This window comes from Galendromus occidentalis, unplaced genomic scaffold (genome assembly GCF_000255335.2).
Source record: "Galendromus occidentalis unplaced genomic scaffold, Mocc_1.1 scf7180000077170, whole genome shotgun sequence".
NCBI lineage: Eukaryota > Metazoa > Arthropoda > Arachnida > Mesostigmata > Phytoseiidae > Galendromus > Galendromus occidentalis.
Window position 1 is genome coordinate 431,193 of NW_003805158.1, and position 19,734 is coordinate 450,926.

The following is a 19,734-nucleotide window of genomic DNA, read 5'->3' on the forward strand; positions in this document are numbered from 1 at the left end:
CCTGGCGTTAGTCTCTCGGAGTAGAATTTCGTGACTTCAACATATCATTTATTTACATCTGAACGTCTACTGCGAGGAACCCCCGTTCAGTAGTGTCCGTAGGCTCCGTGACCGTAAGCAAGACCGTGTCCGTAAGCGGGAGCGGCGTGGACAACGGGGGCAGCAACCTTGGCGACGACGGGGGCGGCGTGCACGACGGGGGCGACGTGCTTGGTGACAGTGGAGTAAGAGGAAACGATGGGCGCGTGGGCCTTAGCGATGACGGGGGCGGCGTAACCGTGTCCGAGGACCGGGGCAGCGGCATAACCGTGGCCGTAAGAGAGAGCCGGAGCGGCAGCGATTCCGTGGCCGTATCCGATGGCGGGAGCGGCCGCGACTCCGTGGCCGTATCCGATGGCGGGAGCGGCAGCGATTCCGTAGCCGTGGCCTACAGCGAGGCCTCCGGCATTGGCGGCGGCGACGAGAGCGGCGAAGGCGATGGCCTGCCGAGGAAGGGGAACTACTTGATTCGGAGTTCAGAGAAGTCGATGGAAAAAGTTCTGGTTTGTCTCCTTGAACGAATCGAGCGGGGAAGAAGTTACTCACGGCGATCATGGCTCCTTTTCGGGTTCACTGATCGATTCTGCACTCGATCGGGTATTTATACAGAATTTGAGAAAGGGTAAGCGGAAAAATCTCCTCTTATGGACGTATAGTTTCCGGTAGGTTTATCACAACCACAACGTCATTCGAAAGTTTTGCAATTATTTGTGCATTAATTCCTCACAGAGTCGAATCGCCCCGAGGCTTTTCCGCCCCACAGAAACAATCCTCGCTGCCATCGATCGGCGCGACTGCCCTAATGAAGCTAATTAGGAGTGTGTGAGACTTCTTCTGTTTTGAGGCAATCATCATGAGAGACCGAATCGACCTGCGCGGGTTGTTTGTAGAAGAGTGTGATGTCCGCGGAAGACATAACTGAAGGGAGTCAAGTGGCGACTTGTGATACGACGGCTACACATTCGAGTAGATTCGAGATTCCTGCAGCGTTACCAATTTCGACCGACCCGACCCCTTGAGAATCAATGTGCTCTAGCTCAGGGTCCGGGAGAAGGTACCGAGAAGTTTCCGAGTCTTGCCAAGCCCTACCGAGATAACTCAGACGAATCAACCCATTCAAAGAGGGGGGGGGCGTGAATATCATCGATGCTCTCGTCCAGCTATATTAGATTACCGATATTCTGGATCGCTTTAATTTGAGCCTTCGGAACCCTGTGTTAACGAGGAACGTTTTCGACATTTTGTCAGGGAATAATTTCTCAGACGAACGCAGTCCATGCACCTCGGTCGACGAACAATGGGACGAGGATGTTTCTGTTTGAGGAACAGTTGTTCCAAGCAGGAAACGATTTTCCGGCCAGGAGTCGCGGACTTTCTGGTTGAATTCCGCTTCCTGTTAAAAGAATATTGGGCTGACCGTTCTGTGCGATTGATACCCGAGCTTTCTGACCTTCTGCCCGTGATAGTTGAGCGTTTTCTTCTGGTTATCGACTGGGATGCGCAAGGGCTAGATCGATCTTCTGTATTTCGGTTCAAGAATCAAAACCATCCCATTTTTCGCATCTTTCTCCGAGATACGGGGGATCGTGATTCCGTTTCGTCCCGTCATCTCCGGACTACGGAGAACGACTCCTATGTTTACCTCGAGGGAAGCTCGACTTAACTCGCCGGGACGAGTAACTCGGACCTTCCCCAAGGTATCGCTTTGGCAGAGCTAGTTTCGTGCACTTATGGTATGAATTCCAGGCGGAATGATGCTGGAACGGACTGTTTTTCGATGAATATCCGTCCGGAGGGAGCCTTTCCAGACTTTTTTCGACCAAATCATCCAGGCGACGACTCAGTCGCTCGCTGCGAGTGATTAGAGACATCAATGCTATACCGCTACATGGTATGCCTCCACGGGCGCGGGCGTCTCGGACGTACCCATATCAACGTATGCGAGCATTTTTCCGATACGAATCGAGTATACACAGGCCGGAAGTGCGAAAACTCTGATCCGAGGGCCGATGTTTCAGAGAAGATCGTGATGCGTGGACTCGGACATTCATTCCTGAGGGCCGGAGAGTGATCTTGCCCTGCATTGAAGTTATTTGCCCTGGAGTCTGCATTCGCGTTCCTCGACTGATTAAGCTGCAAGGCAAGGTCACCTTTGAAGTCTGGCACCTCATAAGAGTTCGGGAAGCTTCCATTGACTGCAATGGGAATGAATTGTCTCGCAAAGAGAGGACTCGCACTGAAAAGAGTCTCTAGCCCCACGACATGCTCCTCGTGGAGTAAAGCGCTGAGTGATCCGAGTTTCTCCTCGATCATCGGCCCCACGCATGGGGTCAGCTGGGACAATCGGCAACCATATCCTTGCTTCGATTCGAGGGAGAAATATTTTGTCAGATGATTTTATTTACAAAAAATCTCTTTGGTGTGTTTAATAGTGTCCGTAAGCTCCGTGGCCATATCCGAGACCGTGTCCGTAGGCGACCGGAGCGGCGTGGACAACGGGAGCGGCGACCTTAGCTACAACAGGGGCGGCGTGGACGACAGGGGCAACGTGCTTGGTGACAGTGGAGTACGAGGAAACGATAGGCGCGTGAGCCTTCGCGATGACGGGAGCGGCGTAAGCGTGGCCGTATCCGTGTCCGAGAACGGGGGCGGCGGCGATTCCATGCCCGTAGGCGTGACCGTATCCGATGGCGGGAGCGGCACCGTATCCGATGGCCGGGGCGGCACCGTATCCGTATCCGAGAGCACCAGCCTGGGCGGCGGCGACGAGGGCGGCGAAAGCAAGAGCCTGTTCAGAGAGGAGAATTAGACCACCTTCCCGAAACGTCCGAAGCGGTATCTGTTCGAGTCCAAGACGAGTCATATACTCACGGCGAACATTGTCTCAGATGGGAATTGTCTGGGTACTTTTGGAGGCGCTCCGTAAGATTTATACAAACTGTGAGAGAGGGTAAGATTGCGACTGGAAGGATCACCGACTTCTGCTCGAATTCTCCCTTGACAGAAAAACGGGACGAGTCTTGCTCTTTCGTATTGTTCACAGAGGCTTAACCTCAAGACCCAGTTGAAGACCTCACTTTCGGGGACACCTGCTCCGAGGTTGAACTCCTCGCGACAATATGCGACTATGGCTTCCGACTGTGGGGTTTGCGCTAAAAACGAGGAATAGAAAGAAGGAACAGATGAAAAGAGCTCCGTAATTATGACTGGCTGGGCAGACAGTTTCATCGCGTGGAGAACGAAACTTCCGAGCAAAGCGGGCTTCTTTTCTCCTTCGTTCGGCTTCAGCTTAGGAGGAGTTCATTTGCAGCGGAGGCGGTTTACCTAAGCCAGACTTCTCATTAGGTACGCCGCAGCGCGTTCGCTCGATCTCCTCCCGCGAAGAATCCTCATCTTTGGAATCGTTCCCGGACGCATTATATGCATACGCGCATACGTTTTCGGAGAGCGATTCCAAGTGAATTAGTTTCGAATCATGAGCGAGGATTCTCGAGAGATTCACTAATAACTATCTGACGATGCGCCGCCCTTTGATCGCAAACCGCGAGTCAGAGACTTCCAAGGCAGATGGAATTCCATGTAATCGGTTTGATTCTGACAACGAAGAGGAGAAGTTTTCAATGAAGTCAGATTCAGCTCTTTCGCTAATCGGATACGAGAGGAGAAGTACCTATTCTATGGATGCCTTCTCCCGAGATCAGAGATCTGATGAAGATGATCCGAAGCTGATGCCTGGATCCGACGCTTGCGCCAAGCAGACAAACGCTGATGAACCGGTCGATTGTGATAATTTTGAGTGGAAATTCTCGTTCCTCGGGGCCGTCATCGGGCATTCAGAAAATCAAGAGACGTTGTCCTTCAATTATTATTATTCCCCCGAAATCGGACCGTGACATTATATTGACTCTAGCCGTCAAAGCTTGACAGAAATCCTAGTGATGCCCGTCGATCGGCAGCGTTTCAGATGCGAGCCGTAAGTGATTATTTCAGAGAGTTGTGACTCCTTCCTCGTGTAAGGCATCACCCGCAAGGGCACGGGCGTGTTACATAGTAGAGAGAAAACTTGAGTCCATTAACTTCTCTTCCCGCATGGGATTCATAAATTGAGGTAATTACCATCCAGTTCAGAAAATGCCGGAACTTCTGGTAGGGGAGAACTTCGGAAGCGCTATTAACTGTGTTTGTGCGCACAACGTTTTTTTGTTACCCCACAACCGGCTCTTTACAACTTCCTGATGGAGCGCTTAGGATGATGACACAGATGACGCTGGACGTGTCACAATCGACGAAAATGACTTGTATTTTTTCTCTTTTTTTCTGGCTCTGTTCCCCCAAAGTTTCTCAACTCTTTCAAACGACAGAAGAACAGCTGAGCATGGGTATGAAGACACGCTTTCCATGCTGGTTTCTGGTCGGAGCTGGGATTTCGACGTGCGCTCCGCCTTGTCCAGGGGAGAGCGTCTGATCGTTTACGAGGATTCGACCGCTCTCTAGACAAGCATCGAGCTGAGAACGCCTGGCGCCTGGATCGTTTTTGAGCTCCTCGATAGGTTGAAGCGAACTCCCCCCGATTAAAAATCACGAAGCGCCGGGCGATTCTCCATTGGACTGCTGTCTGAAGTCGAAGCCTTGGATATTCTCGAAACCGCGCAGACTGAACGCATCTACGAGGCAGCGATCGTAGTGGCCGCTGCCCGATGCCTCACGGTGACCGTTCACGGGACCGGCGACAAGGACAGTGGCATTAAAGACGACGACGACGACAGAAATAAGCAAGGCGTGTTTGATATCGACGGAATCTGACCAGAATTTCCGCAGATAATTCCGCTGCATACCTAATTACATTCACACTTCTCTTTTGCGAAATCCTTCGTATGCAGCCTGATAAGCCTTCGTATGCAGACTGATGCCGCAGAGCGCGTGAAACTCGACTCTCGGAGTACCTTCCGGGGAATCGAGCAGGAAGGAGTATGCGCTTCGCTTATAGCGATATCAACGAAGCGGGCAACTCGCAGATTTCCCGATAACGAAACTCGATGGAAAGTACAATCGATTGTTGATCGAACTCCCTGAAATACCAGGACGACACACGCAAGGCCTCGGAATTATTCATCTCATACAGAACGAATTCGGTGGTGTTTTGGAACCTCGACTGAGAATCACCAGAATTTAGAGAATGCTCCCGCGTGCGAATTCCTCTTCCGTTCTTCGCTCCGTTCGGTTCCACCGCGAGAGGACTCTGATCACTTCGATGCGGAAGCCGGCGCCGGAGTTCCGTTGGGCGACCCTGAGCCGTCGACTCCTTTCGCTCGGGGATTGTTGAATTTATTTTCTATGATGAATGATTGCTTGATGAATGATTGAGACTCTTTGCATTGATGATGAAGTCTCTACGCTCGAGACGTCGGCAATTAAGCTGCAGACCCCCGGTTCTGACGTGTCGGGAATGATCCGTCCCCAAAGATCGAAAATCGAGATGTATGTGCGCATCTGTTTATATTTTCCCACGATTTTTGAAGGTACCGGACTCGTGAGAGGAGAGCTACCCTTTGGAAATCCGAAGATATTTTTCTCGATCTGTTATACGGGTTTCCGTGGAGAAGAGCCGGCCGCAGAGTCCGGATACCCGCACAATACAACAGCGTCCATATGGTACTTGCGAATTTGGGCATATATGGAATTGGAGCCTTCGCGCTGCGAGCAGTCGCCTGTCCGTCGGATGTTCCCGGGGCGAGAACCGTCCATTCGATCCGTCGGAGTTTTCTGTGAGCGAGGTTTGCCTGTTGGGCCCCGAAATCTACCACGAGCTGCACTTCTCTTATCCGTCGCGATCGGAGAATAAATCGAAAAGTTCGATCACAATCTTCAAGTTCATCTACTCCTGTTGGCGTTTCCGTCCAGTGCACGAAATGTCCAGAATCACTGCGTGAGAGGTGAGCGTTTCGGAGTGGTAAAGCGACTCGGACAGCGCGCCGTCTTTGAGCGGGCAAGCCACACAACGTCATAAGGGACGAAGTTCTGTCCTCCTCCCCACTTGGTATAAATATCCAGCATCACTGCTCCACGGTACAACTCAAGTCGATCCTGATCAAAATGATTGCCGTGAGTACGACTGCCCCGAATGCCGTAGAATTCTCGAGTTCATTATTTGAGGTTCTGACGACTCCTCCTCTCCGATAGGCTCTTGCTTTCGCCGCTCTCGTCGCTGCCGCTCAGGCCGGAGCTGTTGGCTACGGATACGGTGCCGCCCCAGCCATCGGATACGCCGCTGCTCCCGCTATCGGATACGGACACGCTTACGGTCACGGAATCGCCGCCGCTCCCGTCCTCGGACACGGATATGGCCACGCTTACGCTGCCCCCGTCATCGCTAAGGCTCACGCTCCCATCGTTTCCTCCTACTCCACCGTCACCAAGCACGTTGCCCCCGTCGTCCACGCCGCCCCCGTCGTTGCCAAGGTTGCTGCTCCCGTTGTCCACGCCGCCCCCGTTGCCTACGGCCATGGTCTCGCATACGGTCACGGAGCTTACGGACACTACTAGATTTCTGCGAGAGGAAGAGACATTCTAGTGTTGTAAATAAAGACATCCGTTGAAGTCCTCACTCTGATTCACTACATGGAATTTGACAAACGATGTATCCGTAGTCGAAAAAGCAGCGGGATCTTTACGGGATCCTATCCATGGATTAATCGTCATTAGAGCCCTGGCAATCGAGCTGGTTTCTGTGAAGCTTCAAGAGTGACTGTGGCTGGCGAACGCGGAACGAGGAAGGAGACTAGGCATCTCACTCCACGGGACGGTCTCACAACGCAGCGTCGGAGTAGCCGAAACGGCACCAGCCGCAGCAGCAGCAGCCTGAGGATCTCGATCTAATCCCGGTTGATGTATTGCGGATTATCTTGGCTTTTGCAGGAAATTCATCTTTTCATGTTGCCTCCTTCCCTCTCGCTGGCGGTCGCCCTCCTCGTCGCCATCTCTCGGTTCTTCTTCTCCCGGTCCATCCTCTGAACGGAAGCACGAGGAGGGCGATTTGAATTCACGCCAGGGCCCAGACGGAGCGACAGCATCGAGTCTCCGTAAGAATTTGCATCCGAGGTGCGCGTGAGCTCCTTCCGCGACGCCGACGTCCAAAAGACTTCTTTATTCCTGGCCGGCTCGCCGGGTCTTCTTTGCAAGCCGCTAGCAGCTATCTCATGAATGAATGAATAAACGCACTGAGCTATACCCTGGGGTGGAATCAAGTATGCGGACGTCCAGACGGGGTGTTCGATCAGGGATTTAAGTGCTGTCAAGATTTTGACGATCTGTTCAACATGGATCGGAAGTACATGTAGCCTCCTCCTCAAACCGATGGCGGGCTCCCGTCAGGAGGTTTTCCGCCGCTTTCGGGTGCTAGCGTTCATATATTTCGTTGTACGTCCGTTCGAGAGATTCTTTTTAGAATTGTTTCCTCTCCTCAATTTATTATTCCAGGAAGAGTAAAATAAAGAAGGAGAATAGCTTGGGACTCGGGGAAGTCTCTCTCGTGCAGACCTTGCCTTCGTTGTTCGAGCCGCTTCAGAGCTGGAGTCGTTATTAACCCCGGTCTTTTGTCGAAAATCTCGACCGCTGCCGGCGTCAGGCGGATTATCGTCTCCCGGAGAGTAAGGGAAAGCCCCAAACCATGAAACTCGAGAGTGGAACCTCGGACGACATCATGGCGCCACATGGACCGCTTACTGCCAGACAAATGGTTACTCCCTCCTGAATGTCGTAACCCGACCATCCCCGACATTCACCGACGAGATGCTCGAGTGCTTATTGTGTCATTTCATGTGCACATCGTACAACCCTCTCCGAGACTCCAATCCGGGAGACGACGTTTCGGGAGTAAAGGTTGCACTTCCGGCGCGGGGCTCCGAATTCAGGAGCGGGTCGAAGTTCCTGCAATAAAATCCAAACCTGGGGCTCACAGCGGGACGCTTATTCAGGCCTTTTCGGATGAGTCTGGGCGGTGAACTCAGCGCGATAAGTTTCGAGGTATTGAGGCAGGCCGCCAAGCCCCCGGAGGAGCGCCCCAGAGTCTTCTTTGCATTTGTCGCCAAAATCCCTCTCATCCGCGGAGCTACATCGTGATCTCCAGCTCCCTCAGGCAATGACGGAAAGCTGTTCCGAACCCTCACGATACCGGGAATTCCGTCGCTCGCCCATCGTACCTCATTATCCCAGAAAGTTTAGTTGAGATGGGCGATCTGAATTTTCGGAAAATGTTGTAGATTTCGAGGACGATAGTTCAAGTTAGTTTCATAGCTCAAGTTCCCTCGCGGGAGATCCCCATTTCGAAATTCGGTTCAGGAGAACTGATCTTCCGGCTTCTAGTTCGTAATCATCCACATCAATGTCAGCGTCGCAGGCAGCGTTTGACAAGAGGTATTGTCGTGCAAATCCGAAGGGAGGAGCCGAGCATCAGCTCCTTATCTCAAAGCCTCCAGAGAAGTTTGTAGTGAATTTCCTGTTTGCAGCTTTCTCCGCCTCTCCCGGTCTTTCCGTGTCTTCTTCATACGCGTGTCGGTGTCTCTCTCCGGCTCTCCCTCCGGCCGCGGCACAAAGAGCTTCGCGTGGAACCGTGACGACGACGGCACGAGTGGAAACCTCTGCTCGCTGAGCTCATTATAAATCAGTTCCAATACGGCGCTCGTTTCCGCTGCTGCTTCTTTCGGCAGGCAGGCAGCAAGCAAGCAAGCTAGCCAGTCAGTCTGTCAGTCGGCGTCTCCGCCGCCTGTGTCACGTGCAGTGCACGACCGAGCTTTGACAGATCTTCCGGTTTACAACAGAAGTCAGGATTTCCGGCGAACAGGAGGCGGACGAGAAAAGCCTTCATTGAAAAGATGGAGCTCACACTGAAGCTTTCGACATGTCGCGACCGTCTGTCTGCGCGGCCCGAAGACATCGGCACGGCGTCTACCGTCAGGAACGTGTAGTTGCCTACTCGTCCTGCCCGTGGACAAGGACTTCATTCGGGCTGGGCAGGGGTACGTACCTGCGTTCGAACGAAGAGAGCGCTTTCGTCTGGCGCTGCGTCGTGCTCTCAAGTGTGAATCCGAGGATTAGGAATCCAGCCGATAAAAACTCGTTCGGATCTCTCACACTAATTTTGATCGATGACTCGTAATGAACTGAGTCAAAGGATCTCGGATTAACCTTCTCAGCGAGTCTTGTCGCCGGCCCGGACGCACTCAAAAATGAAGAAATATTAATCATTCCGCGACGACGTTTCCATCAGTGTTTTTATGCGCCATAGCATGAGGTCGAACTGAGAAATCTACGCAGCCTCCCTCTCTTCGTCGAGCGAACCTATTTTTGCCTCGAGTGGAGTCTGCGCGAGGCGAACTGCATATTCTTCTAATTTCATGAGAGAGTTCACATTCTCCCTGGAAGCATTAGCTCGAAACGTTCCACAAAACCTCTGACGCGCGGAATACTAGATCGGAGACTTCACGAAAGTGGAAGAGCTTTCACACAAACAGTCCCCTCTTTAGCGACACGACGTCGCGTCGTCCCCTGAAACAATTTGTGTTCAGCCGTCCATTGCTCGCTCCCTGTCTCAGATTAGAGTGGAGTCTCCTGCGAATCGTTTTGGAAGCCATGTCTTAGCTGATATTCTCCAGCTCTATTGAGTTTCTTTGCTTCTTCTGACGAGGATACTCAAGCCCAAAAGATCTCTGCATTCCGCCCGGAGCGGCCTACAAGGGAGCACGAGGAGGAGCGGGACTTCAACGTAAATCCAGCCTCAGAAAGGAATCCTCGAGAAAGGGAAGGAAACGAGGAAACGGGAGACACGAAGAGGCTCGCCTAATCCCGACTGTGTTCTCGCTCACTAGCCAGCTGCATGGAAACGCTCCCATGCTCGTAGCCGGGATAATGCCGTAAAGCCATAATCGTATTCTCTATCCCAGCGGTCTTCAACTCCGCGGGTTCCCGGCGCTCTACCAAGCTCATCGCGGTCTATCGGTTTCTTCCGAATGAACGGGTGCCGACCTCGTCTGGTTCGCGCTGTTCCGAGCTTTTTGATTCGAATTCATTCCGCATTCAGATTTTTGCGCTGCCTGGACGCTCTGGAATCAAACAATCCGTTCCAGGGACATACCGATGAGAACTCGTCAATAGATTCGCGAGCCCCCGTCAGCCGGGATCAAGTCCTTCAGGAGAGCGGAGAAGGGAGAGGGAATCGTTTATCGCACATTTTCGAGCCGAGTATCCGAGGAAACGTCGTGGTCTCTGAGGAGCTCTTCCTCTAGATCCGCTTAAGTGGAACAGCTCGTATTTGAAACCGCTCGGCAGAATCCGGGAATACGTTGTATCGTTTCCGAGCGGAGACCCGCATTTTCATAGTTCGGATATATTATCAATAGCCGTCGCGTTCCTCCCGCCGTCGAGCATCATCAAGCCGACCGGAGTCGATCAGCTCTCCTCATGCGTCAGGAGTCGCGGCGGAATAGGCATTCTCTCCCGTATCCTTGATGAAGCCGAAAATATTGGGCCACGCAACGGTGATTCCGTCAGAATGCGGGGTGCGAAACTTTGTTCATATCCGACTATCGAAGCCGATGTCTTCGGGGCTTGCTTTCAAAGAGCATCATCGTTGATGGGAAGATAATGAGAGACATTGTAGCTCACAGGTCGTACGGGCGAAGTCAGACCGCAAAGACGGCGGAGTTCCTCAGCTGACGACTCTTGATGAACTCTTTTGTCGGAGGAGTTCGTATCATCTACCTCCACCGTCGATGATGCGGCGAGCCGCTCTCGTCACCGCTGCCGCCGTCGTTCTCCTTGATAAGCATCCACCTCACCCGAGACTAGCGATCGCGAGCAAGCGGCGTATGGTTACTCTCCGCGTCCCGAGATGCTCCGGAAGAAAGCAACCTCGCAACCAACTATTTTATACCCGACGACGCAGCTAAGACAGAGCCTCATACTTCCTTTCGCCTGTGAGCCCATCCATCCGATGAGGGGCGCATCATCGAGGTGATATGAGCTCGACCGACATCGACATCATAGGCCCGCCAGAATGTTCCTCGTGATATTCGGATACTCGCTCGATGGGGATTTCCATCAGCTCAATCGGGGAACAAACATATCTGAAGAAGCTCCGCATCACAAGGTATATTCCGATATATAATAAGTCGTCGTCATTATCTTGAGTGAAAACACACACACTCGACTCCTCACGGCTCATTCGTGTACATCGACTCCGGCGGTCAAGAAGGCTCATTGCCCGAAACGTCTACGCCTACATTGTTGGTGATGCTTCGGTCGCGATGCATCGTCGTTAATCAGGGTGTCATCGACAGAAGCCAACTAGCCGAGCGGATGGCCGGACGGACGCGCGCGCAGCCAACAAGCCAGTCGCTTTAGGCAGGCAGGCGGAGGTCATCGTCATAACGATGTACTTATGACGACAGCCCCAGGGAGCAAGGTGCCTCCTACAGCAAGCCATAATCAGAATCAGCGTCTCCTTCCTGCTTTTTGTCATTGCCCCGCCGTTTCCCCTCTTTTACATACCCCGATCCTCTTGTCTGTCCTCTCGTCCGCCACCCTTCCCTGTCAGCGTCCATTGACAGCTGTTGTGGATTGCCTCCTTTCCGGAGCCCGCGCATTTTATCCGTCTTCTGCTGACGATTCGCTGCTCAGGCGTCCGGACTCAGCGACGCCGACGGGAGCATTAAATTGAGCGCTCTAATTCCAGGAGTCCACCCATAGACATTACGTAATAGTATCATGAGTGGAGTCACCGCACGCCAGATCCCGATGTTTCGTGCTCGCGAGAACGAATTCTCCTATTTGAAACGAGAATCTCCCATTGGAACTTCTCCCTCCCACCAATTCCTCGATGATGGGGGGACGGAACCCAGACCGACAGAAATCCCTCGGGCACTTTCCGCTAAATGAACGCCGCGGATAAGACTCTCTTAGCCCGTGGCGCCGAATCGTCCTTCGAACGCGCCGTCGTCTCATTCGAAGGGAAATGAATAAGGTGGAATGAGTTCGCTTGAGGGATCGAGGAATCATAATGCTCTGGAAAAAGGAAAAGAGCTTTGGCCGCGGGATGAAGGGTCATTCTCTGAACTTGCGGGCATGCGTGCGGTGAGAATCGCTCGGCGGAACGTTAGCGAAACCACGGAGAGGGAAAGAAGCTGCTCAAAACCTTCCGCGAGGATAGAGCTCGGCGAAGATTGACGCCGCTCGGAGCAGCGATATACGTGGGAGCTCTCGTCACCAATTCGCAGGAATAACCCGCAGTCATTAAAAGTCATTGTCTGGCCGACCAAAGGGTACCGGGCAGTTGCCATAAAGTGTGTGTGTGCCTCTGTGTGTATGTGTGTGACTCACTCTCTGCGTCTCGCACACTTCCCGTCTCTCGCCATCTTACTCTAGTCTTAGTGAAAGAAGCCAAGGTCTCATAGGAGAGTGCTATATAGGGCGAGGCGAGTGGGGTTTATTACGACGTGAATTATTACAGATTGAGGGCACGGTCGGGGATATTGTGCCAACTATAAAATCCGAAGCGCTCGGCCTCGCGATCGCCGTATAAAAATAAGAACGTGGTCTTGAGCGTATCATAAAAGAAAGAATTGAAACTCCTGAAAGGCTTCTTGAGCCGCATTGACAACGACTCCTTCTCGATCAAGCTTTAACCTCAACCTTCCGGACTAGATCAGTACTGGAATCTCGGCTCTCGACGGGCTCGGAAGCTCGCCCCAAATCTGGAGGATGGATCGCAGATAGAGGAGATAACTATTGATTCTTATACCTAGCTGTTCGTGAAGAATGGGCACAGAGAATCTCGAGCAGAAGAATGATCGATGGTGCTCGATCTAGGGATAGAGAGTAAGAGTAGACGCGTATTTTGGAAGCGGTCGAACCGACGCTTGATCTCCGGCGGAGACGGAACGAATTGAATCATCATTTCGTTGCCGGGAGCAGTTGAAGAGCCGAGCAGACGGGAAGCCCTGTACTTTTCCGCCTCATAGTCTTTCTTAGTAGTGGGCGAGAATAGAACGTTATCACGCCGTAAATCAACGAGAGTAACAGGGGGCGGAGAGTCGTAGTTCAGTGGGGCAAGCTTGGGAGGGCAAATGGTTGGGAAAATTACGTCCGAACGAATGGGTGGAAACGCTCCCCTAGACTGGAGATTGTTGCAAGAGAGCAGCGGGAAGATAGGTGGGGACAGTCTGCTTGAAATGTCTGGGGGGCAGATGAGCAGCGGACTGACAGTGGACAGCGTTGAGGCAATCCGTCGTAGCTAAGAACATTATTTTCGCGTCGACGATGACCCTGGTCGTTACAGCGGGCCTCATCGCTCTCGCGCCCGGCATACGGCGATCGTCGCTCCCCGGGTAATCAAAGTAAATTGTCAGTTTCCACCCTTTACAAGATGTCTTCTTGTACATTGACACGTTCATCCAACGAGATTCGCACGCTCCCTCCGAAAAGCCCATTCTTTATATCGCCAGAAGTCAGGGTCAACATCAAAACTTGTGATCGTCAGAATTCGATCGAAATTGTAGGATTCTTTCCCCTCGAGGCGGGGATCGCGAGCGTGATCCCTCATGCTCGTCACCATGCTCGGAGCTTCGGAGAGCACCATAATATTCCCGAAAAGAGTCGGACGATTTTTCCGGCACTACTCACCTTCCCTCGCAGGGGTTCAATCCTCCAGTGCTGCAAGATTTCCTCTGGTTCCCGCGGTCGGGAATGAAGCGAGCTGAGAACGAGAGGATTTATCCTGGGTCGTGCGCGAGGGTGGAGAGAATGTAGAGTCATGCGGTTTTCCATCCTCAATCGCTGCAGAGTTCTTAACGCATTCAATGACGGCTGGGGAGAGGATGGCCACAATTCCCCGTATTGCGTGCGTTCTGTTCCCCGAGAAAAGAACGCCACGCCGGCGGACATGAGCGTTCGGGATGCATCGAGGATGGGGGTTGGGGGAGGGAGACGAGAGCAAGGAAAAGAAGGGAGCGCCAGTATTGAGGCGTTCGCCACAATTTGTGGGAAACCGCAGCTGAATCAGAGCTCGAGGACCGGGGGAGAAGGAGGAGGAAACAGCTATTTTTAGGAGTTTGATAGAAGCGGGTCGGAGTGGGAAAGTAATGAAAAAGGGAGCCGACTAATGGACATTGCAGCGAGCACGCTCCCCCAACGCGCAACAAGACGGACCCACAACCGCAATATCTGTACGCTCGCGCTCACGTGAAAGACGACTTGACTACTAGCTCGCAATGAGCGATTCTGCCGACATCCTACGACTGGTGGTCGGGACGAGCACAACAGGAGCCGCCGTGCTCCCACACGGGATTTAACGTTCGGTCGATCTTGCTGCTTCCTTTCCACCTAAGATTCCTCTCCCTTCCTGCAAGTTTCCTGATGGGGATAGAGAAGGGATTCCAGATGGGGCAGGGGGAGGAGGAAAAATCGACGTTTCTGCTGAAACATTCGAAGGGAGAGACAAAGGGTAGGGGGCGGGGTACACCGAGCAGCGCTTGGGAACAAAGGAGCCGCCTAAGAGTCGCTACCTACGGTGAGGGAAACGATCAACACGGCCGCCGACCGAGTTCGAATCTCGAAATGAAAAATACGTGAGGAGAATCGCTCGGCTCCGTTTGTTGCTTGACGTGGACATGACGTGGGGCTCTCCGTTCGCCGCACAACCGTTCACGGATTAGTCTTTATATCAAACCATAAACTGACGGAGGCGGGCCGGCCGATCGGTCAGTCGATCGCTTCGTCGGTAAGGGTATACGTCGGGCGACAGGGCGAGCGGACCAGTTTTGCTGCGACACCCTCGCGCGCTTACACGCACATACAGCGACCCAGCTATCGATCGTGGGGCAAGTTTGCCCGCGAGGCGAAACTCCGCTTCGTGGGAGTCGAACTCGATCGAGCTGAGCTGGGCAGAGTCGGGTGTGCCAATATTCCGCGTCCAACACTCCATATACTCCGTACGTAGAAGGCGCATCCGATGTTGCCGATACTCCATCCCTGATCCCCGATGCTGCCACCCCTCGAGCTGCATCGGGTCCCGCCGTAAACGACCAGAGTAAATGAGCCCCGAGAGGAATTCCAGAACCTCTCGTATATGTCTCCGTGTGGGATCCCGAACGGAGATTCCTCTGGCTCAATCGCCTTTTCGAGCACGTTAATCGCACCCGTCCTCGTGGTGGTTGACTCACGCCAACTCCCCCGAAGAAGAATTCACCTGACAGTATCTGTATCTCACTCCGAAGATACATTGAGGAGCTCGCGCCCTCAGAAATTCGAGTATTCTCGTTCCTTTGGTCGGAGCCGTCAGCTTCGGTCAGGGCTCCAATATCGGTTCCCGCTACGATCGCTGCGAGTTTGGAGTCGGAAGGCGCTCGTCGCCGTCAGCGATTCCGAATTTCAGACAGATTCGAAACGATCGGGATAAGGGGCCGAGACCCAAGGAAACGAGGAATCAGACGGACGAGGGAAAACGGCGAATTATCGGGCGGTTCGATCGGAGGTCCTGTTTTGAGAAGTTGATGGAGGGACCGCGCCGGCCTTCTCTTTAATCGGCATGGCCGTCGTTAAAAGAACGATTCGGCGAAGAACAACGCCTGGCATTGAAGTGTATTGATGATGACGAAGTTGAGAGAATGGGCCTCTGAGTTCGACCGACATCGGCGAGGATCGGAAAGATTCCAACTCGAGGGTACTCGATTCTCGTTCTCTAAATCAGAGTTTAATCGATATGGAATCGTTGGAGATCATTGCTAACAGCTGTGGAATCGGGAATTATGGTCCCGAGCGATTCGAGGATTATTCCAAGGGAGTAGTCTTTCCATTCCGTTCGGTATAAACATCGATACGCACCCCCTCCACCGACTGGAGCCTCAAGTCACTCCGGCTGGATAGTTCCATAAACAACTGGCAATGGCCTACTGTACTGAACTGCTGCAGTTATCGCAAGGTGTTCCCCAAACCTGATGAGTTCAAGTGCACCGAAGACCATGAACGGAGCGAGCAGAATCGAGGGAAAGGAAAAGTAGAAGTAAGAAGCCATCTTCCGAGCTGAGTGCATCTGCTGCGGACATCGCCTTAGTCTTGGGTCCGATATCGACTACAAGCGTACCTGCAGCTGCTGGGACGCGATACAATCTGCGATGCCTGGCCTTTAATGGCCCACACTTCGAGCCAATGAGGTTCTCCGCTGTTTTTTGCTGCCTCTGGCAAACGCTGACCCACATATTTGCAACTGTTCGAGACCCGGCTTGGGCAACCCTATTTTCTCGCTATTTCTGTGAGGTCGCGGCTACCCGAATGTTCTTCCCCTATTATACCTCGGTCGGCCACTCGGAATCACGTGGACCGCGGAGCATGTCCGAAAATCACGCGCCCGCAAACGGAGTCGACAACCCCAAAGACCAGACGACAGCGAAAGTTCCTCGCGGCTTTTGTGAACAACTAGCGATTCCCTACGTCCATATCTTGGTGCCATATCTCTTCCATCCGTTGGCGCGTGAATTCGCGGTTGATTTCGCAGAGTTACCCGCGAATGGAAGTGATGTCGTCAGTTACGACTGGCACCAAATGAAAAAACCAAAAGCGTTTCGCGTCGTCGCGTTTCGCAGTCGTTGCCAGTGCTTGGCACGCAGCGCCAGGCTTATCTAGGAAACGGGGTCTCGAACGACAAAGTGAGTTCCAACAAACTTACAAAAGCTGCGACTGCTCTCCGATTTAGATAAGACAACCCCAACCAGTCGCTTCCCAACACCACCAGGCAATACGGAGCGCTGGTCGAGCGGACGGACGATCTCGGCGACGCACAGATCTCCGTCGATAGCTCAACGGTCGGGCCGAACGGAGACTTCTGTTCAGTCGATGCCATCGAGCAGAAAACACGGAATGTTCTTCAGTGTCCGAATCAGACGTTCAATCCTGGAGGGAAATACCGCGCCTATCGAGATCTACTCGGAATCCGTCCCTCGTGGAATCGGAAGATGAGGAAGGTTCCGAATGGAGTTCGGTGCCTATCTGGGATTGTCGGAGGAAAAACGTACGAATGAATGAATGCGTGAACGGTCGGCGGGGTCGGTCGATTCAGTGTTCCGACATTCAGTTTCGGGTCTGGGCTTCTCTTTCTCTGCTTCCCACCGGTGTCTCGCAATTAACACACCGCAGATCCATCCGCTGGTTAAACTTATTCGCAGGCACGGATGCAACCACCGCTCCTCCGACCCTCCCCACGGAAAGCAGCCTCCCTCGTACCCATCTAGCCGAACAGACGACGGGAGACGGCAGTGCTTACTCGAAACGCACGCGTCGAGATTCACGCACCCTCAGTGCTCGCGTCCGTCCGTGCGTTCCCCTCGCAGACGGGTTAAATAAAGGCGCGCTTTTCGCTCCGGTGGAAACCGTTCAAGCGAAGCAAGCGGAGTTTTGTGTTTTGTTGGATCATCATCAGGCGAGCAAACGCGTGCTTGCTTGCTCACTCACTCACTAACTCGCTATTCTCTAGCGGCTCCGACAGCTGCTCAAAACGATACCAGACAGCTGTGGACACTTTCCTTCATCTCGAAATCCGCGACGGAATGCCGACTTTCGACCAACTCCCTATGGAGATCTCGGAAATTAGATGCATTCAAAGCGTAGGGGTTTAGAAGTCTATTCCCCTTCTCCGTGAATTCGCTGTTCCTTCCTCAGGACTCTGCTCTAGTTTCCACTGATTTGCTATCGGGCTAGGATTCATCGGGAAGACAGACGGACGTAGAAATTTGTAATTTGTTTCAGAACACGGGGTCGCTGCACCTCACAATCAAGCTTTTGCTCCCGATGCATACGAACGATCACTCCCTCGGGCGAAGTGGAGGCTCCGCTCATTGGACTGAGAAGGGGGGAGGACTCGAGCGGTGGTTCCGGAGGACAGCGGCACGTTCGGCATGCGGAATCGTTGCTGGACTGGAAACGGCATGGCGACTTGTCCCTTGTCAGGGAGGTTCCTGAATTCCGAATGATCAACATTTCTCTTTCGGCGCAATGAACGCGACTAATGAATCAAGAAAAACTCACGAAGTTTTTCCTCGAAACGAATTCAAGCATAGGTTGACTTTGAACACAATGAAGATTTAATCAAGCAGAAACCAACAGACCCAACGTCAGAATTAATGACGACGCGGCGTCGGCAGTCGAGCCTTCATTTGAGAGTCTGAAATAAAAGCAAACATTGTGGGATGGAACAGCTCCGTCCGGGCTGCGACTTTGACGCTTACGCTTTCCATCGCTCATCTGGTAATCGAGCCCTTTCGAGGCGACCAACATCGAGCTTCCGAGGAATCGTTCACCACGAAGAAACCGTGTGCTTCCGCGATATAATTATTGATTGAAATTCATGCCGGAACGGAGATAATTCATTTTGCGCAATCTTCTCCAGTGGGGTGCGAGCTCGTCAAGGCTCAAGCCCCCGCTCGAACCTTCGACTCAGTATTCCGGCGGCGCCAGTCATGGTTGTTGGAAAACGGAGAGCTTGGAAGTCAGTACTCGAGCAGAATCGCTCCCCTGAACGGACAACTACAAGGAGCATTCCTTACTCATAAGTTTTCTCGGTGCTCATCGGTTGCAGGATAGCCCCTGACAAAGGACTCTGAGCACTCTATCCTTGGGAAGAAAGAACTTCTATTGTCCTCTAGGAGAAGGCCTTCAGCCCCGCGCTGCTGTGCGTTGGACGGCTCGCGTTAGTCCACATACAGGCAGAGAATATATCGTTCCGTCACGTTTCTGCCCGATGAGTCCACTGTCAATCGTGATTGAGCTGACATTAGAGGAATATGATGTCGATCCCGACAAATTCCCAGGCGACGCACAGTGGTCAAAAATCGATTTCTAGGTGGACAAAATTATTCGGTCGTTTTTCGCCCATATCTCAAACTTGAATGGTTCAGACTACCCGATACGATGAAAATTAGGGACGGATGACCCCCCACAAGGACGCACCGACCCGAAGAGTTGCGATTTGTGTCGATACGACCGAGGGAAAATTCTTCCGTGGCCGACAACAGGCGAAAACCTAAATTGCTCATTTAAGACCTTTGCCCCGACTTACCCCAGGAATTTTTTTTTTTTAAAAGCTCCTCAAGCCTTCCGCTTTTCGAAGCACATCTCCAATTTCTGCGCTATTTTTGCGCTAAGGGCTTTAAAAAAAAAAAAGGCAAAATTTTCGCTGATTTTAGGTCTTCATCGGAGACACCGAATCATAGCCGGGCATGCTTCAGACGAGATGGCCTGGGCTGTCTTAGAATATTTTTTCCTCTCTTTTACTGCTCGTGGGTGACCATAGGCGGAGATACCGGGATGCAGAATTCGCTACAGGCTTTGATCCGCTTCGATTGTGGAGAGAGATTCCCTCTTTTACAATAGCATGGATATGGATCCCGATCGGTGCTCGCGATTCGGGGGCGAAGCGAGTCATCTCGGCGATCCGACATCCAACAGCTCGTTCCCGAAAAGCGATCTCTTGAGCGCCAGCAGACGATGTTCCGAGTCTGACTCACGGGCAAGCTGGCGCGGTCTCCACTTCTGTAGGAAGTTGGAAGTCAAGCAGGAAACCACGTGCATCGGGATCGCTCTTCGTTGTGCGCTCTCGGGCTGAGCTTCACTGTGCATCGAGACTTTGCGGAGGACCACAAGTGACGGCGATGG

At 52.7% G+C, this 19,734-nt stretch overlaps 2 protein-coding genes across 2 annotated transcripts; one reads left to right on the forward strand and one right to left on the reverse strand.

Moving 5' to 3' along the window:
* Positions 1 to 86: 86 nt before the first annotated feature.
* LOC100903217 (pupal cuticle protein G1A) lies at positions 87 to 2,940 on the reverse strand. Its single transcript, XM_003741389.3, has 4 exons — positions 2,911 to 2,940; positions 2,491 to 2,827; positions 1,966 to 2,234; positions 87 to 482 (listed from the first exon to the last, which is right to left on the reverse strand). The coding sequence occupies exons 1-4, from the start codon at positions 2,917 to 2,919 to the stop codon at positions 87 to 89; spliced, it is 1,011 nt and encodes a 336-aa protein (XP_003741437.2). The 5' UTR covers positions 2,920 to 2,940.
* A 3,169-nt stretch (positions 2,941 to 6,109) lies between these two features.
* Positions 6,110 to 6,635, forward strand: LOC100903361 (cuticle protein 10.6). The gene is made up of 2 exons (XM_003741390.2): positions 6,110 to 6,141; positions 6,220 to 6,635. Exons 1-2 carry the CDS (start codon positions 6,133 to 6,135, stop codon positions 6,580 to 6,582), a joined length of 372 nt encoding a protein of 123 aa, XP_003741438.1. The 5' UTR covers positions 6,110 to 6,132; the 3' UTR covers positions 6,583 to 6,635.
* The last annotated feature ends 13,099 nt before the right edge of the window (positions 6,636 to 19,734 follow it).

What these genes read in the sequence shown, in the direction of transcription:
- LOC100903217 (XM_003741389.3), bottom strand. An exon ending in CGGACACGGTCTCGGATATG is followed by an intron (nt 2,235 to 2,490) that starts GCCACGGAGCTT and finishes TTCCCATTGCAG; the next exon opens with TCAATGGAAGCTTCCCGAAC. An exon ending in GCTCGCATACGTTGATATGG is followed by an intron (nt 483 to 1,965) that starts GTACGTCCGAGA and finishes CTTCCTCGGCAG; the next exon opens with GCCATCGCCTTCGCCGCTCT.